The following is a 19,118-nucleotide window of genomic DNA, read 5'->3' as shown; positions in this document are numbered from 1 at the left end:
ATAAAAACAATGAATATAGATGTACATATATATAATCAATTAATCAAATTTCTTCCCATCTTCTTCCCATACATTTGAACTAACTGCAGTTAATGCTATATTTTAACCATGTTCATACTTTTTAACTTAATAAATCATTGTTTTCACAATGAATAACTGAATGAATGACAAATATGTTACATTATGTTTATTGTTAAAAATGGATTTGCATTTTATATGGAAAATGTAAATTTAGGCCCTAAGTGTACATAATATTATTTAAAGGAGCATCATTCATCAGTTTTGATCACATTATCAGTTTTAATTCCACAAGAAGGACAAGAATAATATAATATCTGTTATTTACAGACAGCATGGCTAAACAAAGCTTAAGAAGTTGAGTATTTTTAGCTTTCTCAGTCCTAACATAAACTGTATATTGTAAAAGACACCAATATATTCCAAAAGAATTTTAAAAATAACATATATCGTCACTTTTTTCCATTTAGGTGTATGTTCTGTGTCCATCACCGATCAGCTGGGTCTTCTCACTAGCATTGGTTGGCTGCATCACAATCGGAGTGTCGCCATCTGGAAAACCAAAAATCACCGGTAAAAGAGGTCACATATGTTCAATATGGAATATACAAGAGGTTACACTGTCTAATGCCATGCCATTTCACACTCCTAATTGAACTTCCTGCTGAAATGAAAAGTGTTTTGTACACTCCAAGGACGTCCCAGCAATCTGCCGTTGGCCTGCCCCTGCTGGCTGAGCTTTTCTGACCTCATTGAGCTGGCTCAGTATCACTGGTTTGAAGGGCAGCCCACTGTCCACTGGCTTACCTAATGCTGAGAGTTTTCTGATTCTGAGACCACAGGGGTGCATTTTTAAAGACTACTTCAGCATGATATGAAGTCTAAGAAACATTATTGTAGGAAACATTAATATGAATGCTATGAAGCAGACAAAAATATGTTTTTAGGTTTTTACATGGTGCACTAGTATATAATATTTAAAGGAATAGTTCACCCCAAAATGAAAATTCTGTCATTAATTTCTCACCCTCATGTCGTTCAAAACTTGCAAGACCTTTGTTCATCTTGTGTACTCAGAGTTCATGCTCTGCATTTAGCCCACACAAATATTAATGGCCACAGATATAAATGCTATAAAACAGGTGCCTGCTATACTTCATTAGTATATAAAAGCAGGATCTTGTGTGCTGCGTGTTCTCAGCTTGTCTAGGTGAATACAAGTCAACCAAAATGGAAGCACAAGTCAATTTTGATTCGCCAACAGTGTATTTTTACCAGACGTAGCTTGAATTTAAGACAAAACACGACTTTTTCTTTTTTTTGTCTGTACCATCTTGCATGCTGTCTTTCAAATACAGGGCAAGAAAACATTGTTTATTTTTATTGTGAGAATGCTATAAAAAACTAGTATGCAAACACACTTTGAGAAATGACTCAGACTGTAATTATCACTTTTGTGAGGGACTGCAGCACAAGATGTAAAAAAACCCTCCTACAGCTCACTGGCAGAACAACAGCGTATTATATCCAAACATCTGGCTCAGAAGTCTCAACTATTTATTTTTGTAAGTAGGATGAGTTATTATGTTAGTTGAACCTTCTGGCTGTCGAGTAACTGAGGTGTGTTCTGTGCTCTCTTGTGTGTGACCACCTAAAGAACACGTCAGCATGTCCTCTTACCTCTCTCGTTGTCTGTGCGGATCTGCTCCTCCAGGTCTTCGGGAGACACATAGCACTCCGGGTCCTCTTCACCAGGTGTGTGCGGTTTGCACTTCCCACAACAGCAGTTGAAACAGCAGCACAGACAACAACAGAAATAGCAACCTGTCAGCAAGCCACAGATGGCAAACAGACCCTATAAATGAGAATGTCAAAATCAGGCAGGGTTTAATTTAGATACAAATGCATTCAAAATAGAGACATTACAGTATCTGTATCATGTAATATTACTTTAGAAAATTAAATCATTTACTTATCATTTACTATAATGTAAAAATGTACTATTTAGTGAGCAGATGCATTTATATAAATTAGGATAATGTTTTATTAACTTGTTCATTTTGCAATAATATTCTATGATTTATCTTTCAGAGTTAATATTACAATATTCGATCTTATTCCGTCTAATTCTGTCTTTTTATACACCTTTTCAGATAACGCTTGGTTCAGCTAGGTACAGCTAGGTTCTTTTAGTTAATGCATTAACTGATTATGAGCAATGCATTTGTTATAGTGTTTAATATTCTTTGTTAACATGACATTGTAAATGTTCACTGTTCCAGTTAGCTGCAGATGCAATTTTTTTTTAATTAATAATAAGATGCAAAAATATAATTTATTATGACCAATAGAATTCTCTTTTAAATTTTTGACTAATTTATAATGTAATTAATATTATTCAATGTGTAGATTACACCAACAAGAGTAGATTTCATTTTGATGTAAAAAAAAAGGGGGGGGGGGGCGATACCGCACCTTTGCCCACCAGCTGGAGAGCATAAAGTATGTGTTCACATTCTCCTCCCCAAACTGCTGCGACACATACAGACCCAGGGAGCCGTACTTGTCGTAAATGTTCCTCTTAGTGACGTCAGACAGCACAGCATTTGCATTGTTGAGCTCTTTAAATTTGTCAGTGGCATCGGGGTTATCGGGGTTCTTGTCAGGATGATATTTCAAAGCAAGCTTCCTGAGAAAAAAAAAAAAAAAAAAAAAAAAAAAAAAAAAACAGGGGAGGACATTTAAAAATGAAACATTTATTCAAAAAACTGACTGTAAAGAGCTGAACCAACCTTCGGATCATACAGAAGTCTTAGAAATGAAAATGTAAAGAACAAAAGTTGTTGAAAGACCCTCAGATCAATGTAATTGACAGGGAGTATATTTAAATGACCTTAGAAATACAGAATCTCAGCAAGAATGTGATTCTTTTCTTTGTATTCCCCTAATGAGAGTCACATAAAACAACCATTAGCTTAAAAAAGAAACACAAATACTTGTGGACTCGCGCACAGTAAGAGGAGACTCATTAACACGAGCCAGTTTAAAATGCTGTCTGTCTGTTTGATGATCTCAGCAGGGTGTGATCTTTTGCGGCTAGCTGTCTTATGCGCACGCTGCTTGACCTGTCTATGTGTCGGCAAGACCGCAGACCCCATTAGTGCCTCCAAAAGCTGCTCTGCACATGAGGGGTGGTGAGGAGAGGAACGTCACCAAGTCTGACATTTTTCCCATTAGAACCAGCAGTGCATTGCAAACGTCTCTGTCTCTGACTCAGTTCAGGTCTGCTCTGAATGACTGCCAGCATGTCCAAACTCTGCAAAAAAACACTCTGCAGCAATAAGGAAGAGTTTGACATTTTATAATGCTGTGAAATGCAATATCCTCGAGCTCAAAATGGTTGTGGATGATCAGATAGCAAACTATAAATATTTATGGTAAGGAGTTTTGGTGTGGAGTAAATCTATTAATACAAAAAAAAAAAAAAACAGCAAAGAATTTTAATCTTAAAATCATTACATGAAATAACCTTTTTTTTTTTTTTTTGCGGAACCAAAAACTAAAAATGTAATCTATAATTTATTATGCCTTGTGCATGCTTGCTTGTTATTGTTTGATTAAGACAATGGCTTCTGCAAGAGTTTTGATGATTATATTTTCATTAACAGCAAACAAGTGCTGTTAAAATGCTAACCATTTAAATGCCTCCTTGAACAACGTGTAAATTAGAACAATTACTCTATAATCAGTATGGTGTTAGAAATGAAAGTGTCTAATGAAGCTCTCTGACGTCTTCGTGTTTTAGCATACAAGACACAAAAACAGCACAGGTTGTGCATTAATTGCAGCCTTGGAAAACTGTATAAAAAATTATTTATATATATATATATATATATATATATATATATATATATATATTAAGAAGCCACAGAAAATAAAAACTATTTACTGTCTTGCATATACATTCTCCTCTATGTATGACAAAGAATGAATGTTGTATATATTTTTCCCAGGTTGCCCTGCTCTGCTGCAGCATAACGTTTTGTTAAACCGACTCACAAGTGAAACCAACATTTTATGGTGTAAGCGTCTAGATATTACCACCAAAGGCAAGGTTGGCACGTTTCCATGGAGCTATGTAAATTATAGTGCAGAATCACTCATGCACACGTCGTGAACCCCTGAACACGCTCTCGTATCTAAGATTCCTTTATCGTTCCTGATCCCAGTAAAATAAGGGATGCCATCTGTTCAGCATAATGAATATTTTAGTTTTGTGGAAGTCATTTTATATTCATGCAGCTCCAGTGCAACTGAAGGCTGAGATTATAGAGGAATGAGTCGCAGTTTGGCACCTTCTCTATCCTTTGCTCCCTCGTTCACCCCAAGTAGAATCCAAACTTCGTACAGTAAATGCGCCTTGGAACAAATAGGTTGTGAATCATGTCTTACCTGTAGGATCTCTTGATGTCATCATGAGTGCAGTTCTTGTCAAGCCCAAGAACCTGGTACAAAGCCTCTCCTGATGTGGACAGGGCTCGTTGCCTTTGTTCAGCCATGATCTTAAACCATTACCTTAACATCAAAAGAACAAAGAAACTGTTCATAAATTGGAGAAGACAGTAGGTCAGGAACAGTTGTCCTGGCCTGGGTGGCGAACAAGATACAACCTATAGCGAACAGTTTTTGGGTCCCAGAATGTTTATGGAATGCTATAATGGTTGAAAAAATGAGGTTGTCACAAAAACAAAAAACTCTTGGTTGTAAAAAATAACCATTAGGGAACATTCTGATTTGGTTCACTTAAGGTTGTCATGAAAACATCCCTGCAACATTCTGGGAATGTTAGTTTTTGGTTATAAATCTAAATCCTAAAAATAACCATTTATAACCATGTTCTGTGTAGGTTCCCTTAATGTTGTCACAAAAGGTGTAAAAAAAAAAAAATCCCTACAATGTTCTGGGAAGGTTAGCTTTTGATGAAAAAGAAACAACAACGCTTTCCCAGAACATTTTCTTTTTTTTATTTTGTTCCCAAAAGGAAAACGAATGGGGAATGTTCTGGGTTTGCAGGGAAATGACGTTTGGTTTGAGACTTACAACGTCACTTTTTCCACATCAACCCGGACCTAGTTGATTTTTTTTTTTTTTTTTTTACATAGATTTAAAAGCAATCTCTCTGTTTTTAAGAAAGGACATCCATTGGAAGGTTATTGCAGAGAATTTATATTGACATGGATTATCTGATAACCTCCAACCCCCACCCCCTGAATAATTCCATCTTTTGTAATGAGCCTTCATATAATATTAACTAGTTCTAAAAATGATACAGCCTTCATATCTCTGTTGAGCTATACAATGGCTGACTGCAGAAGTAAGAAGCAAAATTACTTCACTTCTACAAAACTGCTCCAAATCCCACAGAAGATCATTCATTTTCTTACCTGATACCTCCAAACTTAAGTCCTTCTCCAGGGCAGGTAGACAGTCTAATGGAGTCAGATTCCTTCTCTGAAGGTGAGTAGATTACTGAGGGGATGAATTATACATGGAACTAGTCATGAGCTCAGGTAACTTCAGGCCAGTTTCACATGGTTACCAACAAGGTTCATTAGGTTTCAGAGCCTGGTGCTTGAACAGAGAGTGGAAGCTTGTGATGGAAGATGTTTGATGGATGAAGGATGAACCCGTGTTATTTGCTTGTAAACTGACTTTTAAACCTGCACCATGAGGAACAGAGAGGATAAAAGGTTAGGTTTAATGTGTATACAACTTTTTAGCTATAGTCTCACATTGTGTGCGTGCATGAATGCCCGCGAGTTGATGCATTTTCTTGCTGATACAAGATCGCCATCTTGTGGTGTCCTTCTGCAATTGCTGGTTTCAATGCCATTGCGTGACAAACGTAGTGACGTCTAAATGCATATTCAACAAAACTCCATTGCTTGTGCAGCAAAAACTAAAGAAAAAAAGAAGATTTTTTTTTTTTAGAATTATACTGGTCTAAAATAATAAAAATGAGTGTTCAAAATTAACAGACAAAATGACCTCCACAGTAACACACGTCAGAGAAGGCGCGCATGTTGTCAGCAATATATTTACGCATGCTAATATGAACAATGTTGTCCATATTTTACTACTGTATGTAGAAATAAACTAAAAAACGATTAATTTTTTTCAAGATATTTGTGAATAAACTGAAAAGTGTTTGTGAACTAAAAAAACGAGAATTTATGTTTAAGCTTTATTGCATTTTAAATAAATACAAGACAATGCATGAAGTTAGAATACAAAAAAAATTGTACTAAAGTTATGTTTCAAACATTCATTATTTTGAAACTCTTAAGGAGTACAGTAGTAATGTAAATTGTATGATGAAAAAGTGACCAGACCAGAGATGCCATCAAACATAATTTATTCAATAAGCTACATAATGTTCTCCACACATTTTTTATTATTTGTTTTCTCACAAATATAGTATGCTCTAAATCATAGGTTTTAATCTATTTGATAGACCCCCAAATATTATCATGCTTCTGCAAGTGACCCCCATCCTACACTTTATAAGGCAGCTATATATTTTCCTGTTTAATCACCCAATTAATATAGTAAAAAAACGAAATATAATACATTTGTGTGAAATGAATTTGGAAAGAAATTTCTATTCACAATAGAACCTTTTAGATGTAGTATTTATTCAATTTAAATGTTTGCTATTTTTCTTTAATAAATTTTGTTCAGGTTCTTCATCTTTATATATATATATATATATATATTATATATATATATATATATATATATATATATATATATATAAATATATATATATATATATATATATATATATATATATATATATATATATATATATAGCAATTACCTTGTATCACCACAAGATGGCAACTAAGCACAGATTTACAACTCTAAAACTCTACAAGTTAATGTAAAAAGCTTACATACTTGTTGTATAGACAAAAAAAAGTCACATTTCTACAACTGCCTAAATTATAATACTTATTATATGGAAAAAAGACAGAAATGTCACATTCACATATTTTCTTCTTCTTCTTCTTCTTCTTCTTCTTCTTCAAAACCACATGCAGCAGTCAAAACAACAGGGTGGTCACCAGTGGGCCAGTTGACGTCAAGCAGCAGTATCAATTATGCCGGCGCTCCTCTTGTTTATGGTCTCCTGATGACTGCTACAGAGCACAGGGTCGCATTGCAAGTGGATACATGGAGTCTCGAGGGGAATTAGCAGGTGTATTGCTCGCCACCCCTCATCATTGTCTCCTCAGGAGGCTGTTCCTGCACAGAACGTCTGCCTGGGGAACGGCATCTGTGGCAAACTAAGCCTCAGAAACAAACCATTAATGAAATGATTGCCCCTCAGTCAGGAAATGTGATACTCCCAAATGAGCAGCATGTGGGGCAAACGGTAGTAGACGGGAGGCGGTCCTTGACACTGATTAAATGCTATTGTATAAGTAAGTGAATGAACAGATCCGTTAATAACTACACCGGCAGATATAGGCATGATGCCAGAAGTCTTATCTTCTTAAGTGTGAAGTGTTTGCTTTCTCTGTTTAGTCCCAGTGTTTAAGTCCCACTAACACCAGTAATTATCAACATAGATAAACAATACATGCAAGAAAATAATCTCAAAGGTTTTGTATAATATTTCCAAGAAGTTCTGGTGTGCACTGGGGTAAAGCACTAGTAATCTGTGTGATCTGGCAGTGTATATTCAAGATGCCTAGAAACGGATTAGGACTGCATGGTCTGGGGTTTGGTGGTGCAGAATTGTTTTGTGAGCAGTGGGGGGGGGGGGGGGTGGGGGAGCATTATACTCACTACTGGCACATGGCCTCTGTTGCCCATGGCACGGTTCACCACTGTCCCTTGGTCTCCAGCAAACTCAAGTTAAAACATTTGCCAACACTGCAAAGCTTTACGACTTAAACTGAAGATTTTAAATGACCCAAAGACTGGGTTGAACTTGCACAGAGTGGGTCGAGCTTGGTTATTTTGCTTCTAGGTAAATGTCTGCTTATTTGATTGCAAAAGAAAGGATAATGTTAAAAAATGGCTCTATGTTTTAATAAAGGTTGCAAAAGTTTTTTTTTTTTTTTTTTTTTTGCAGCAATGCCATAGATCAAATAACATTTCAGTGAACAGTTCTTAAAAGAACTCTTATTTTTTTCAATGTGAAGAACATTTATATCTGAAGAGCATTTTCCACTATAAAGAACCTTTTGTGCAATAAAAAGGTTCTACGCTCTTAAAAATAAGGGTCCTTTATTGGGATTGGTTGATCCATGAAGAATCCTTAACATCCATGGAACCTTTCCATTGCACAAAAGGTTCTTTATAGTGGAAAAAAAGTCATTTAAGTTATTCAAATGCTCTTTAAACTATAAAAATGGTTCTTTTAATAATTGTTCATTGAAAGGTTCTTTGGTGAACCCAAAAATGGTTCTTGATGTGAAAGTTTATTTATGGAGCCACTGAGAACTAATAAAGTTAAAACAGAGAACCAAAACATGGCTCACACAGTTACCTTGAGGATCAATTTCAAGTGTAGCCTATACTTTTTCCCACATTAATATATATATATATATATATATATATATATATATATATATATATGTATGTATGTATGTATGTATTTTTTTATATTTTTAACTGTAACAGACCATAAGCCATAGTTCATGATTATGAATTGCGTTTCCATGCATATTGTACCTCGGCAAACAATATGATACTTAGAGACTGCTATTGACTATGTGTTGTCATGCAATTATCTGGTAATGCCTGACAACATGCTTATTGTTTAAACTTACAAAGTTCTCTGTGGTACGCTTGTCTTAAGCAAACAAACACTATAAAGGCAAAACTGTAAAAAAAGAAATGAACTCATGTGTATTATAGCCTACTATGTTTAATCACACTCACAAAAGAAAAAAAAAAACGTTCTTTGAGCATTTCTCCTCTTAAACCTGTAAATTTATATTACTAACATGGTTGTTGTTGTTTTGACAGATTGCTTCTGTTCTTCTTTCTAAGTCTCTGTATAAAAGCTTCTGCTAAATGTGTCCATTTAAATCACATGGATCTGGCATTGGCCTACAGGTACGATAACATGAACATTACATTACACTGGAAAAATCAGCTTAAACCAGTGTATGATGGTTTGGTGGCCTTAGATGGTCTCTCGGCATGGTTTTAGAAAGAAACTATGAAGGGTGAAATCATAAAATGTTATTTTTCAAAAAGAAAAAAAAACACGTTTACTCATGGGTTTTATTATTGAGAGAAGTTAACACTGGCTCATTGCTCACGAATAACTGGATGACTCATGCCGAGAAAAGGTAATCACTGGCAATGATGTAGACCGGCTGCAGGGCAAACCCCGCTGTAGTGGAATACCCTTGTTGAGGTCCGTACAGTCAGTTGAACGAGTGCATAAATCAGGCTTGAAAGCAGCGCCAATGAAATCCGCCGTTTCAAAATCGCTGTAGGGTGTAATCCAATGGGAACGGGCGTTACATGATCTGCTGCGCGCCTATTGGCTCAAAGAGACTAGGACGTTTTGTGAACGCTTTCTGTACAACCCTATCTCTTTCGCAGGTGGTGCATGTTCGGAAACAGCTTACAATGTTCAGGAGTAACTGAGACTGTCGTATGTAATAAGCGTAATTTATTTCCCGTTTTGCGTTTTCTTTTTGACACTGACCGAACATCATGTGCCAACACACGCACGGCGTGGTCGCGGGGCGTGTTTTTATTTCACCAAGGCCACTTTCTTCTGGTTAATATACAGTGCTGCATTGAGTGTGTGCTGAATTACGGGTGCTATCTGTGCGTCTGCATTGAGAAAAAAACGAGAGGGAGAATAAATGTTCATGCAGCGCAGAGCTTGAGTGAAACCTGTCGCTAAACGGATAGAAGTTCACGTAACGTTACATTTATTTATATATTCGCCGGATATCTCCGTTTTCTCCTCCAAGCATCAGTATCGAGGTTTGAAGTGGTCATGCCTTTTGTTTTAATTTGGGAGACGAGACTGCGGAGCCATTTGCACGATGATGATGATTCACGACTGGACGGAGTTTAAAAATGAGGAAGCATTTTTTTCTAAAGATACTAAAAAGATAGAGGAGAGGCCTCGTCGTCCCACAGGCCGTGGTCTTTGCATGGGAAACGGGAGAAGAAAGGAAGAAAAAACGAGCCTGATGAATAAAAATCGAGTGAAATGGAGCACGAGACACGCGCGTGGGGAAATATGGACCATATCAATAACGAAGGCGGTGTGCGCGAGAACCAGATCGATCCAAACAAAATGAAGCTCTTCGCCTCTTGAGCATTTAAACTGATATTTTTTATTTGCAATTTAAGAAGAGGGGATTCCCGTGCTTTTTGAGAGTTGCAAACAGCGCCCAAGTTCCATGCAAGTTCTCTTCTCCGCCTTCTTTTGATTCCTTTGATTGTTTTACTACTTTTTGTTCGGCGGGTTTGAATAATTTTTGATCCGGATCCATAGCGTTGATATTATTCAATGGAATTATGTTATCAGTTACCGGTTTTGCCTCTAGACAGGCCGGTTCCCAAACATGTTCTCAGCCGGAGGGGAGCCATTAGTTTCAGCTCTAGTTCCTCATTATTCGGAGCCCCCGACCCGAGGCAGCTGTCACAGGTAAAGAACAAAACATCCTGGCTGTGTGTCAAAACCTAGCGAGCTGCCTACCTAGAGAATCACCGCGCGGTCCGAACGTTGGTTCGAATCATTTCGAATGTTCGGAACGCGCGAATGTTGCTCAAACATTTTGCATGCTGTAGAAAATTTAACCGTTCTGGTTCCGACAAGACGGATTTGTCAATCTAGACTGTTCTAGATCTTAGATTTTGTAGCCTACTTTTGAAGGAATAATTGGAGAAAGTAAATTTAGCCTAATTCAAGTTGCTTTTACTGTTCTGTCATTAAATGACTTTTAATGAATGATAAAACATTTAATCTGTTTGTTAATTTATTTTAAACGCCGCAACAAAATTCATAATTTTGTATGTTTAACTAATAGTTGTCATATGAACTATTTAGTAACCACAGCTATCAAAAGACCAGAATTACTGCGAAAGTGATTAGCAAGTCTGTTTATTTCAGCAGCCATTCAGACTGCTTTGGTTCACTAAAAAGAACCGGGTTTTAAAGATTAATTTGAATTGGAATCGGATTACTGTATGTTTCGTGATGTAGATTCAGGCTGTTTTAGCGAAGTATACACATTCGTGAATTGTTAACAAAACCAAACCTCTTAAATAAAACCGATTATTGGTTCTCACCCCTACTAGGTAGCCTGCTCAAAAGGTTTTGAGACGAGGCCCAAATTCTGTCCATGCTCAATTATTCTTGTGCTTGTTCAGGGTCTTGTTTTATTTACTCGGAAGTCCCCAAGTGTCAGGCCTTGACAAGAGACAGCGTTATTTTCCCTAATTGTCTGTTGATGCTGTCATACTGCGGTGTTGGCAACACAAAATATGTTTTGTTGTCCCTTTGGGCCACATGCTGACAGTCTTTTCAGGCTGAAAGTGTGTCACTCTCTCCCTCACACACACACAATGTTTGAATTTGTTGGGTATTCTCTTGGACAGCCCCCTTGCAACTTGTTACTCCTTGTCCTTTGGGGAGATTTTAAGTGTTTCTCTGCTACTCTAATCTGGTGTTTTTAACCCTGTAAGCCAGACATGATGTGAAATAATAGTCAGAGAAGAATATAAGTTTATTAAACCCCTTTTTAAACAAGTTTGTATACGTGTATGTTTTGTATAATATTTGATGCATCAGACTTTCATGGCTCGTATAAGAATATGGAGCTCACACATGTGAAAGAAAATTCCTCAGAGATCCAAACTGAACAAAAATATGCAATTTAGTGAAGATGGTATTTATAGACTTAAAGATAGAATTTTGGTGAATTGTAATGTAAATAATTGCATTTTTATAACAGTATAGCAGACTGCATACATAATGCATATAAATATCAGTTGTCACCAATTTTATAATTGAAACTCAGTAGTTTTTATTGTTGGGACAAAAAAATACTGTAATGCAATGAAGATGTGCAAATTGTAATATTAGTTTTCAAAAAAACATGAAGTGTCAAGTAGATCTAAGTGATCCAATACATATATAACATGACCTAAAGGTGGATATTTTTTAGAATTATACTAAAAGAAATGAATTCAGAAAATGTAGATGTGTGTGCAACAGGTTTTTCAGCCAATCAAGTTTTGATCATGTTCATAATTGATGGGCTTTATGAATTCATATATGATGCAATATGTTTTAAAGGGTTAATGCATCTCTTTCAACCATGTTGAAATGGATATAAAGTGTTGCATGCTTTTTAAAATAAATATAAAGTGATGAAGCAGTAAAACAGTTGGTTGCACATTAAGTAATGCTCTCATGTTATATATATCACGTATAAAGGCGGTGCATATGCTTTTAAGATGAACTGTATTCTATTGTTGGCAGTCGGTGCATATTAAATCTTTAATGAGAGATAACGCATATCTCCATGTCAAAGCATTGTCACTCACTGTACTTGATAAAGTATATGATAAAGTGACTAGTCTTGCAGCAGGCTCACACAGTGAGAGAGATAACATGCTCAGCTAGTGAAAGAAGCCCTGCGGGGCTTCGAGGCCCAGAATTTAAGATGTAGTCGGTCAATAATAAGGGTCATATCACCAAGCAACCGCTTGTATTAGGAGTCAGATTAGATAACCCTTCTGTCCAGTGTATTGCCTCAACTGCCCCTGGTTGTCTGAGCCTACCAGATGCTATCAGCATCTCTTAAGTAAAACACATGCAAATGTATTTGGCTACTGCTTTTCTAGTCAAACTAGTGATTGCTGATTGGTTGAAATTGTTATACAGCACAACAATAACCACATTAGCATTGTATCATAGATTTTCTGACTCGCTCTCCATCCTGACAGGTGTTCTGCCAGCGGAATAATTGTTTTGCTTGGATTTTATTACAATTTTGAGGTCTATTGGGAGTTTGACCCAGAATGCATTGAGACCTATTTGCCTCTCTTAATGGCATTGCTTTGGCAAGCTTTGTGCAAAAAGCATTTGTCCCTTATCTCTGTCTGTTACATTGCATGCATGAAAGCCCAGCAGCTACAACCGTCTTCTCTTAAAACACAATGCATGACTAAGTGCCTCCTAGAGAGCTTGTGTTGAAACCAACCAAAGCTCTGCCTGGATTTCTGCTGGAATTTCATCCGTGGGTGGAATGTGGGATAGACCCAGAGCGGCTCTTCTTGGCCCTCGGTCTTGACAAGTCCAGGCCTTTGTGCTCCCTCTGTATGGAAGGACCGTGTATTTGGGATTTCTGTAGTGACGCATACACTGGTCACATTCGCCTGCCTGTTCCTGACCCAGCTTGCAGTGCAGCCTCTATCTATGTAGAGATGAGGTCAGCCAGGTCTCGGATTTGTATGTGTAGCCCAGCTTTCCAGCAAGTTAAGGTCACCACTTCTAGTCATGTCATATTTATATTCAGTTTAAATGATTCTATACCTTGTTAAATAACTTGAAACTTTCAAGTGTTCTTTCCTGTCTTGAAGTAGGCTTTAGTAACATCACATTCATAAACCATGCATTTAGCTATTTCTAGTCATTGGCAGTATAGTATAGTTCAAGATGAGTCATCAATATTTTTGCTCTACTCATCTGAAAGACAGTGTTATAATTATATTTTGTATGTGTAATACATATTTATTATCAGAAGTAGTAGGAGCATACATTTTCTAATAGAATCAATATTAATATTATATTAATTCTATTAATATTTGGATATACAATTAAATATATATAAATATTAAATATATATACATAAAATATGTGCATGTGTGTTTATAATGTATAAATATATATTTATATCTACAGCTATAATACATGTTAATATCATTGTAAATAGCAATATGTACACATTTAAAGTAAATATTTCATGTATTATTATTGTATTTTAAAGGTGTGTATAATTATACCATCAGCTTTGATAATATTGACATTTATAAAAATACCACTGATGCCGTTTTGAATGATAATATATACATGTTGTTGTTGTTCCTTTTAGAAAAATGATTTTTTTGTTTGTTATTATACTAGTAGTAGTATGTTTTATACCAAATAATAATAGAATATTAATATTAACACTGTAAAGGTATTTAGTGTGTCCACATATGTGTATATATATTAAAATATGTATATCTGGTAGGAGTTCATTTTTAGAAGGACACCAGCATATAAATGGCTTCAGAGCCAACAGACATAGCCTCAATTTTAGACAACTCCAATTTTTTCATAACGTTGAACCACAGTTTTTACAGTTTTCGCTCAAATTAAGAATGGTTTCTGCACTGTTGGCGATAAGAGAAAATGTTTTATCATCTCCATGCATCCGTTATAAAGCACCCCATTCAACAGATTGCTGTATGTCACAAACAGTGCCTCAGAGTTGAAGCAGTAGCATTTTAGACGGTTATACACACACTTTGCAGACTCGTAGAAGCAGGGCAATTATCTTTTTGTAAACACAGAATTTTTGTGTTCGTGCAGTCATAAAACATAAGTGACTGTTGCAACGCTAGCGTGTGTGTGTGTGTGTGTGTGTGTAGGTGCCCCTTACTGCTGTGTTTGTTAGGAACCATAGCAGAGGGCGGTAGTTAAGCATGTGCCTGGACTCTGGGGGCAGTGGTTTGGGCTGTAGCCAACTTCACAGATGGCCAGGATCTCTCACTCTCCATCGTCATTCTTCTCTTCACTCTTTTTCCCCTCTCAACTTCTCCCACACATGTTTTTCTCAAACATGCTTTTTGTAAACCAACAATCGGCTTCCCAAAAACTAGAGTGTTGCGATATCAGTCACGATTACACATACATGCAGCCCAAACACACTTGAAACAACAAAGACCAGGGAATGAAAAACGCCACTCGAATTGTGTTTAGTAATTACAACATGTGTTTTCAAGAATCCCAAAAACATGTTAGATTATGCAGTGCTTTCTAGAATGTTAAGGCAGTTAACGTGTCTCTGATGTGCCTGTGCTTGTGATTCACACACTTATTCATGTTCTGCATTACTTTACTGCATCAATGACTTATCAGAAGCTCGACAGCATGTTTTTGCCATTTAGGCAGAGCAGCCCATTCCCGAGCGGCATGTGAAGCATTGTGATCCTCCGGTGTCCACCATATTTGTGGGCTCTTGCTGAAACCGTTGGCAGCTAGTTTGCGAGTGAAGAGCCAAAGGTATATCACATCATTGTGTGTGTGTGTGTGTGTGTGTGTGGATGGAAGGCTGACAAGCTTGCTTGAATTGTATTTGTTGGAGGTCATATCATCTGTGTTTGGTGGTGATGCAGACAGGGCGAGGATGAGTTTTTTATTTTGAAGGAGTTTGTTTATCTCACTCATACGATAAGGTTTTTTGTTCCGTATTGTTCGACTGACGTAGTTTCAGGATGTGGTAAGAATGTGGAGGGAGCTGTTCAGTTTTCAGTATTTCACAACTTGCTGCTGGTGTGTGTAAATGTGTGAGTAAACCTTGCACTGCCAAGACTGCTTTCGCATTAACTTTCAGTTGCGTTTGCATTCGCTCTGTGTTTATAGTTTCAGGTCGGGTTTTAAAGAAGCCATTTAAATGGTCTTGGGCATTAAAGTATTGCACTCGTTTGGAAATGACGCAAATCTTCACCCTTGTTGACAGGCATTCAGTATCTCGCTTGAAAGTTTTTCTTGCACCATCCTGATGTTATTTCCCTTAAATATGGGCATCTGAGATATTTAGTTTTTGTTTAAACACATTGCACTTTTTTGTGTAATTCTTATTTATGTTGCTACTCAAAAAATGTGTAGTGATTTTTTTATTATTACTATTATTATTATTATTATTATTATTATTGTCTAGATAAAATTTGTTTTACCGGTTCAGTAAAAATTGAAATATCTGTATAAAATATTTAAATTAAATGAAAATATATAGAATTAAGATTAAACATTAAGGTTTATATATATATATATATATATATATATATATATATATATATATATATATATATATATATATATAATTTTTTTTTTTTTTTTTTTTTTTTTTTCAAGTATTTGATTTGGGTGGATGTTCAGGTGGTATTTCTGTAAAAACGATCCCTTGCGTTGAGCTCTGTTTGGTTTGTTTACTCCATTGTTGGCTCAACGAAGTGACCGTTGAATGTCATGTCACAATATAACACTGATTCACTTCCTGTCACATTAATCCTTGTTGCACTACAAAACAGCCATCAGCAAATTATGCTGCCGTCTCACAGTAAGGCTACCGGATCTGCCATTGAGAACGCCGAGTTCCGTTACACAACGTATTGAGAAGTTTAACTGTAGGAACAACCGCAGGTTTGACACAGTTTACTGGTATTGCTAAATAGTTCATGCATAAATGTCAGCATTTACTCACCTTCATGTTGTTCCAAGCCTCTATGACTTCATTTCTTCAGCAGAACAAGAAAGAAGAATTGTTTCTGTCAGTACAACTGATATGAGTGGGCCCCAAACAACTTTAGACTCCATTAACTCTCATTATATGAAAAAAAAAAAACTTTTTATGAAGAAAGTAATACAGGTTTGGAACAATCTGAAGAAATTGAATATAGTTCAAGTGTGCTTAACTAATAAGTTGCACACAAGAAGATGCATTGAACAAGGTTTCAGCTGTTTTTGTTGAATGTCATTGGGTCCAAAACAGCTTTCAGGAAGTAAGTCATACAGGTTTGGAACCACATGATGAAAGAAAAGAAAGTGCAGGTGTACTTTAACTAATAAGTTAGTTTATATTGCGACCTAACTGACTCCATAACCTGCGCAGTAAAAAACAGCATTTATGGCTTGGCACTTACAGGAATGTGCACTACCGTTATCCAGCATCTCACAGCATGGTGCTATAACTCATGAGGACGCTTTGAATTTATGAGTCCTCTCCGAGGCCTGTTCCTTTAATCTGAGTGAGTTTAGAAGCACCGCATCGGATAAGGTTTAATGGGAATCTGTCTGGCTTCCTCTTTTGTTTGCTTGTTGTGTCATGAACCACTCCCTTTTTTTCTCGCCTGTAATTAGACAAGAGGAAGAAATAATTTTGAGCTTGACTATAAACTGACCGTTATCGCTTTCAAGAAAAAAAAATGCAGATACGTGCTTAAAGGAATGAATGCTGCAACCCTGTGGCACACCCGACCTGAGATGACCTTGTTGTGCTGGCCTTTGTTGCATATCGTACCAAGTCAAGTTGGTTCAATATGAAATAAAATCCCTTTATTTTGTTTTTAAACGTATATCAGTAAGACAAAAATGATTCTATTATAAGCAGACTTTCAGGGACTCCTTTTAGGGAAATTGGAAAGGCTTTATGGCCAAAACATGAGGAGGATTTCATTCAGTTTGAGTCATAAAATCTTTTGTAGAAGAATTGCATTCAGTTTGAGTCATAAAATCTTTTGCAGAAGACACACATGTATAATTAAAATTTACATGACAATTGAACACATTGTACTTTATGCAGATAAGTCATGATATTTCTTAGTATAATGGTTGGACAGAATGAGGCCGAGTTTACACCCCTTACTCCCCTCATGACGTGCTGTCAGGGATTTTTTGTTTGGGACGAGCCTGAGTGCCGAGAGCACGGGGTCCGGAACAGGAGCCTCATGAGGACCACGTCATGCTCTCTATCATTACACTTCCTGTGTTTGACTCAGGAATCCACAGCTGCGATGGCTCCTCTCTCAGCCGTTAGGCTCTCGAATGCAAATATGCAGATCGTCAACTGTGCTGTTTATTAGACATGTGACCCAGCGTGCAACTAACGTGTCACTGATCTCACATTTACATGAGGGCCAGTAAGTCTGTAATGGGAGAAACATTCAAAGCAGAGAGGATGTTGGGATATGGATGAAGCGGTAGGGTTTTCCCGGACTGTAAGCGAGGATGTAGGAATGATATGTGATTGTGGCGCTCATTCCACACGCATGCTATTGGCAGGTGCGAATGTGGCTCGCTTCTGCGAAATAAAGCCGTTAGTGTCTTTGAGTTGTGATAAAAGTCTGTTTTCTGTGACTGTGGTTTGCGGGGCTTCGGCTCATCCAACTTGCTGTTCTGCTATTTATGGAAATGTTTCTCCACAGATAGATGCGGTGATGTCACTGCAAAGAGAGGCCAACTTTGGTCTGAGAGAGGGAGATTGTGTTCCACCTGTTCCTAAAATGATTCCAAGCCACACTTAAAACCTGAAAACATAAATCATTATGCTTTTGGCTCTCATTGTAGATTCTAGGGATATGCCGGTATCAAATTTTCCTGTTGCGATTAATTCCTAATGCTTATAACGCAGTATACGGTATTGATGTTTAGTTTAAAAAAGTGGTCATAATAAAGTTTTTTCTTATAACAAAAATAACTGAACATTTAAATACAATAAAGCAATACTGAAAAATATATAAGGTTAAAAGTTTTACATAGGTTAAAGTGCAAAATAACTATAAAGACCAAGCGGTATCACTTTACAATAAGACCTCAATAGTTAATAGGGGTGTCACAATTCTCCAAATCCTCGATTCGATTGCATTTTCGATTCTAAGCTCACGATTCGATTCTCGATTTTTACATTTATTCTTTTTAAAGCACAGATTGTCATTTTTCAAACTAGACTTTTATGCAATATAATATCTGACCTTTGTTTGCAATGTAACACACTACATTGTCAAATTTAAAACTTTTATTAACAACATAATGTAACAATAACTTATATCTTTAGTCAATTGAAAACTTAAAATAAACTGCCATCCAGTTTCTCTGTTGTAAGTGCAGTCTTCACAAAAGATGACATTCAAGTTCACAACAAAACAAACAAAAACAATAAAAAATGACTAAACTAACCTTCAAATATTACGATGTATCTGTTTAAAAGATTAAAGATAAAACACTTGTTAAACACTTCACTGTCATTCATTTAGATTTATTTATATATATATATATATAT

The 19,118-nt window shown here is 36.4% G+C and overlaps 2 protein-coding genes across 15 annotated transcripts in view; one reads left to right on the top strand and one right to left on the bottom strand.

Annotated features, from left to right (window-relative positions):
- Positions 1 to 244: 244 nt before the first annotated feature.
- Positions 245 to 5,742, bottom strand: LOC113073250 (dnaJ homolog subfamily C member 5-like). The gene is made up of 5 exons (XM_026246122.1): positions 5,463 to 5,742; positions 4,471 to 4,593; positions 2,494 to 2,707; positions 1,699 to 1,873; positions 245 to 570 (listed from the first exon to the last, which is right to left on the bottom strand). The coding sequence occupies exons 2-5, from the start codon at positions 4,575 to 4,577 to the stop codon at positions 485 to 487; spliced, it is 582 nt and encodes a 193-aa protein (XP_026101907.1). The 5' UTR covers positions 4,578 to 4,593; positions 5,463 to 5,742; the 3' UTR covers positions 245 to 484.
- Positions 5,743 to 9,634: 3,892 nt separating this feature from the next.
- Positions 9,635 to 19,118, top strand: part of LOC113073253 (high affinity cAMP-specific 3',5'-cyclic phosphodiesterase 7A-like) — a 38,190-nt gene continuing 28,706 nt past the window's right edge. For 6 of the 14 annotated variants that reach the window (XM_026246132.1, XM_026246131.1, XM_026246130.1 and 3 more), the window contains exon 1: positions 9,636 to 10,714. In XM_026246132.1, the coding sequence (XP_026101917.1) occupies positions 10,577 to 10,714 (138 nt within the window). In that variant the 5' untranslated portion in view covers positions 9,636 to 10,576. Of the gene's footprint in view, positions 10,715 to 14,243; positions 15,344 to 19,118 lie in introns of those variants that run through there. The other 8 variants (XM_026246139.1, XM_026246137.1, XM_026246134.1 and 5 more) reach the window with 5 other exon arrangements.

Source organism: Carassius auratus, unplaced genomic scaffold (assembly GCF_003368295.1).
Source record: "Carassius auratus strain Wakin unplaced genomic scaffold, ASM336829v1 scaf_tig00011703, whole genome shotgun sequence".
Lineage (NCBI taxonomy): Eukaryota > Metazoa > Chordata > Actinopteri > Cypriniformes > Cyprinidae > Carassius > Carassius auratus.
The sequence above is the reverse complement of the archived record's forward strand: the minus strand, read 5'-3'. Positions and strand labels throughout refer to the sequence as shown.

Coding starts and splice junctions, on each gene's coding strand:
- LOC113073250 (XM_026246122.1), bottom strand. CDS start 4,577: ATGGCTGAACAAAGGCAACGAGCCCTGTCCACATCAGGAGAGGCTTTG. Junction 1,874..2,493: donor TCTCCAGCTGGTGGGCAAAG/GTGCGGTATCGC, acceptor TCTCATTTATAG/GGTCTGTTTGCCATCTGTGG. Junction 571..1,698: donor CCGCACAGACAACGAGAGAG/GTAAGAGGACAT, acceptor TTGGTTTTCCAG/ATGGCGACACTCCGATTGTG.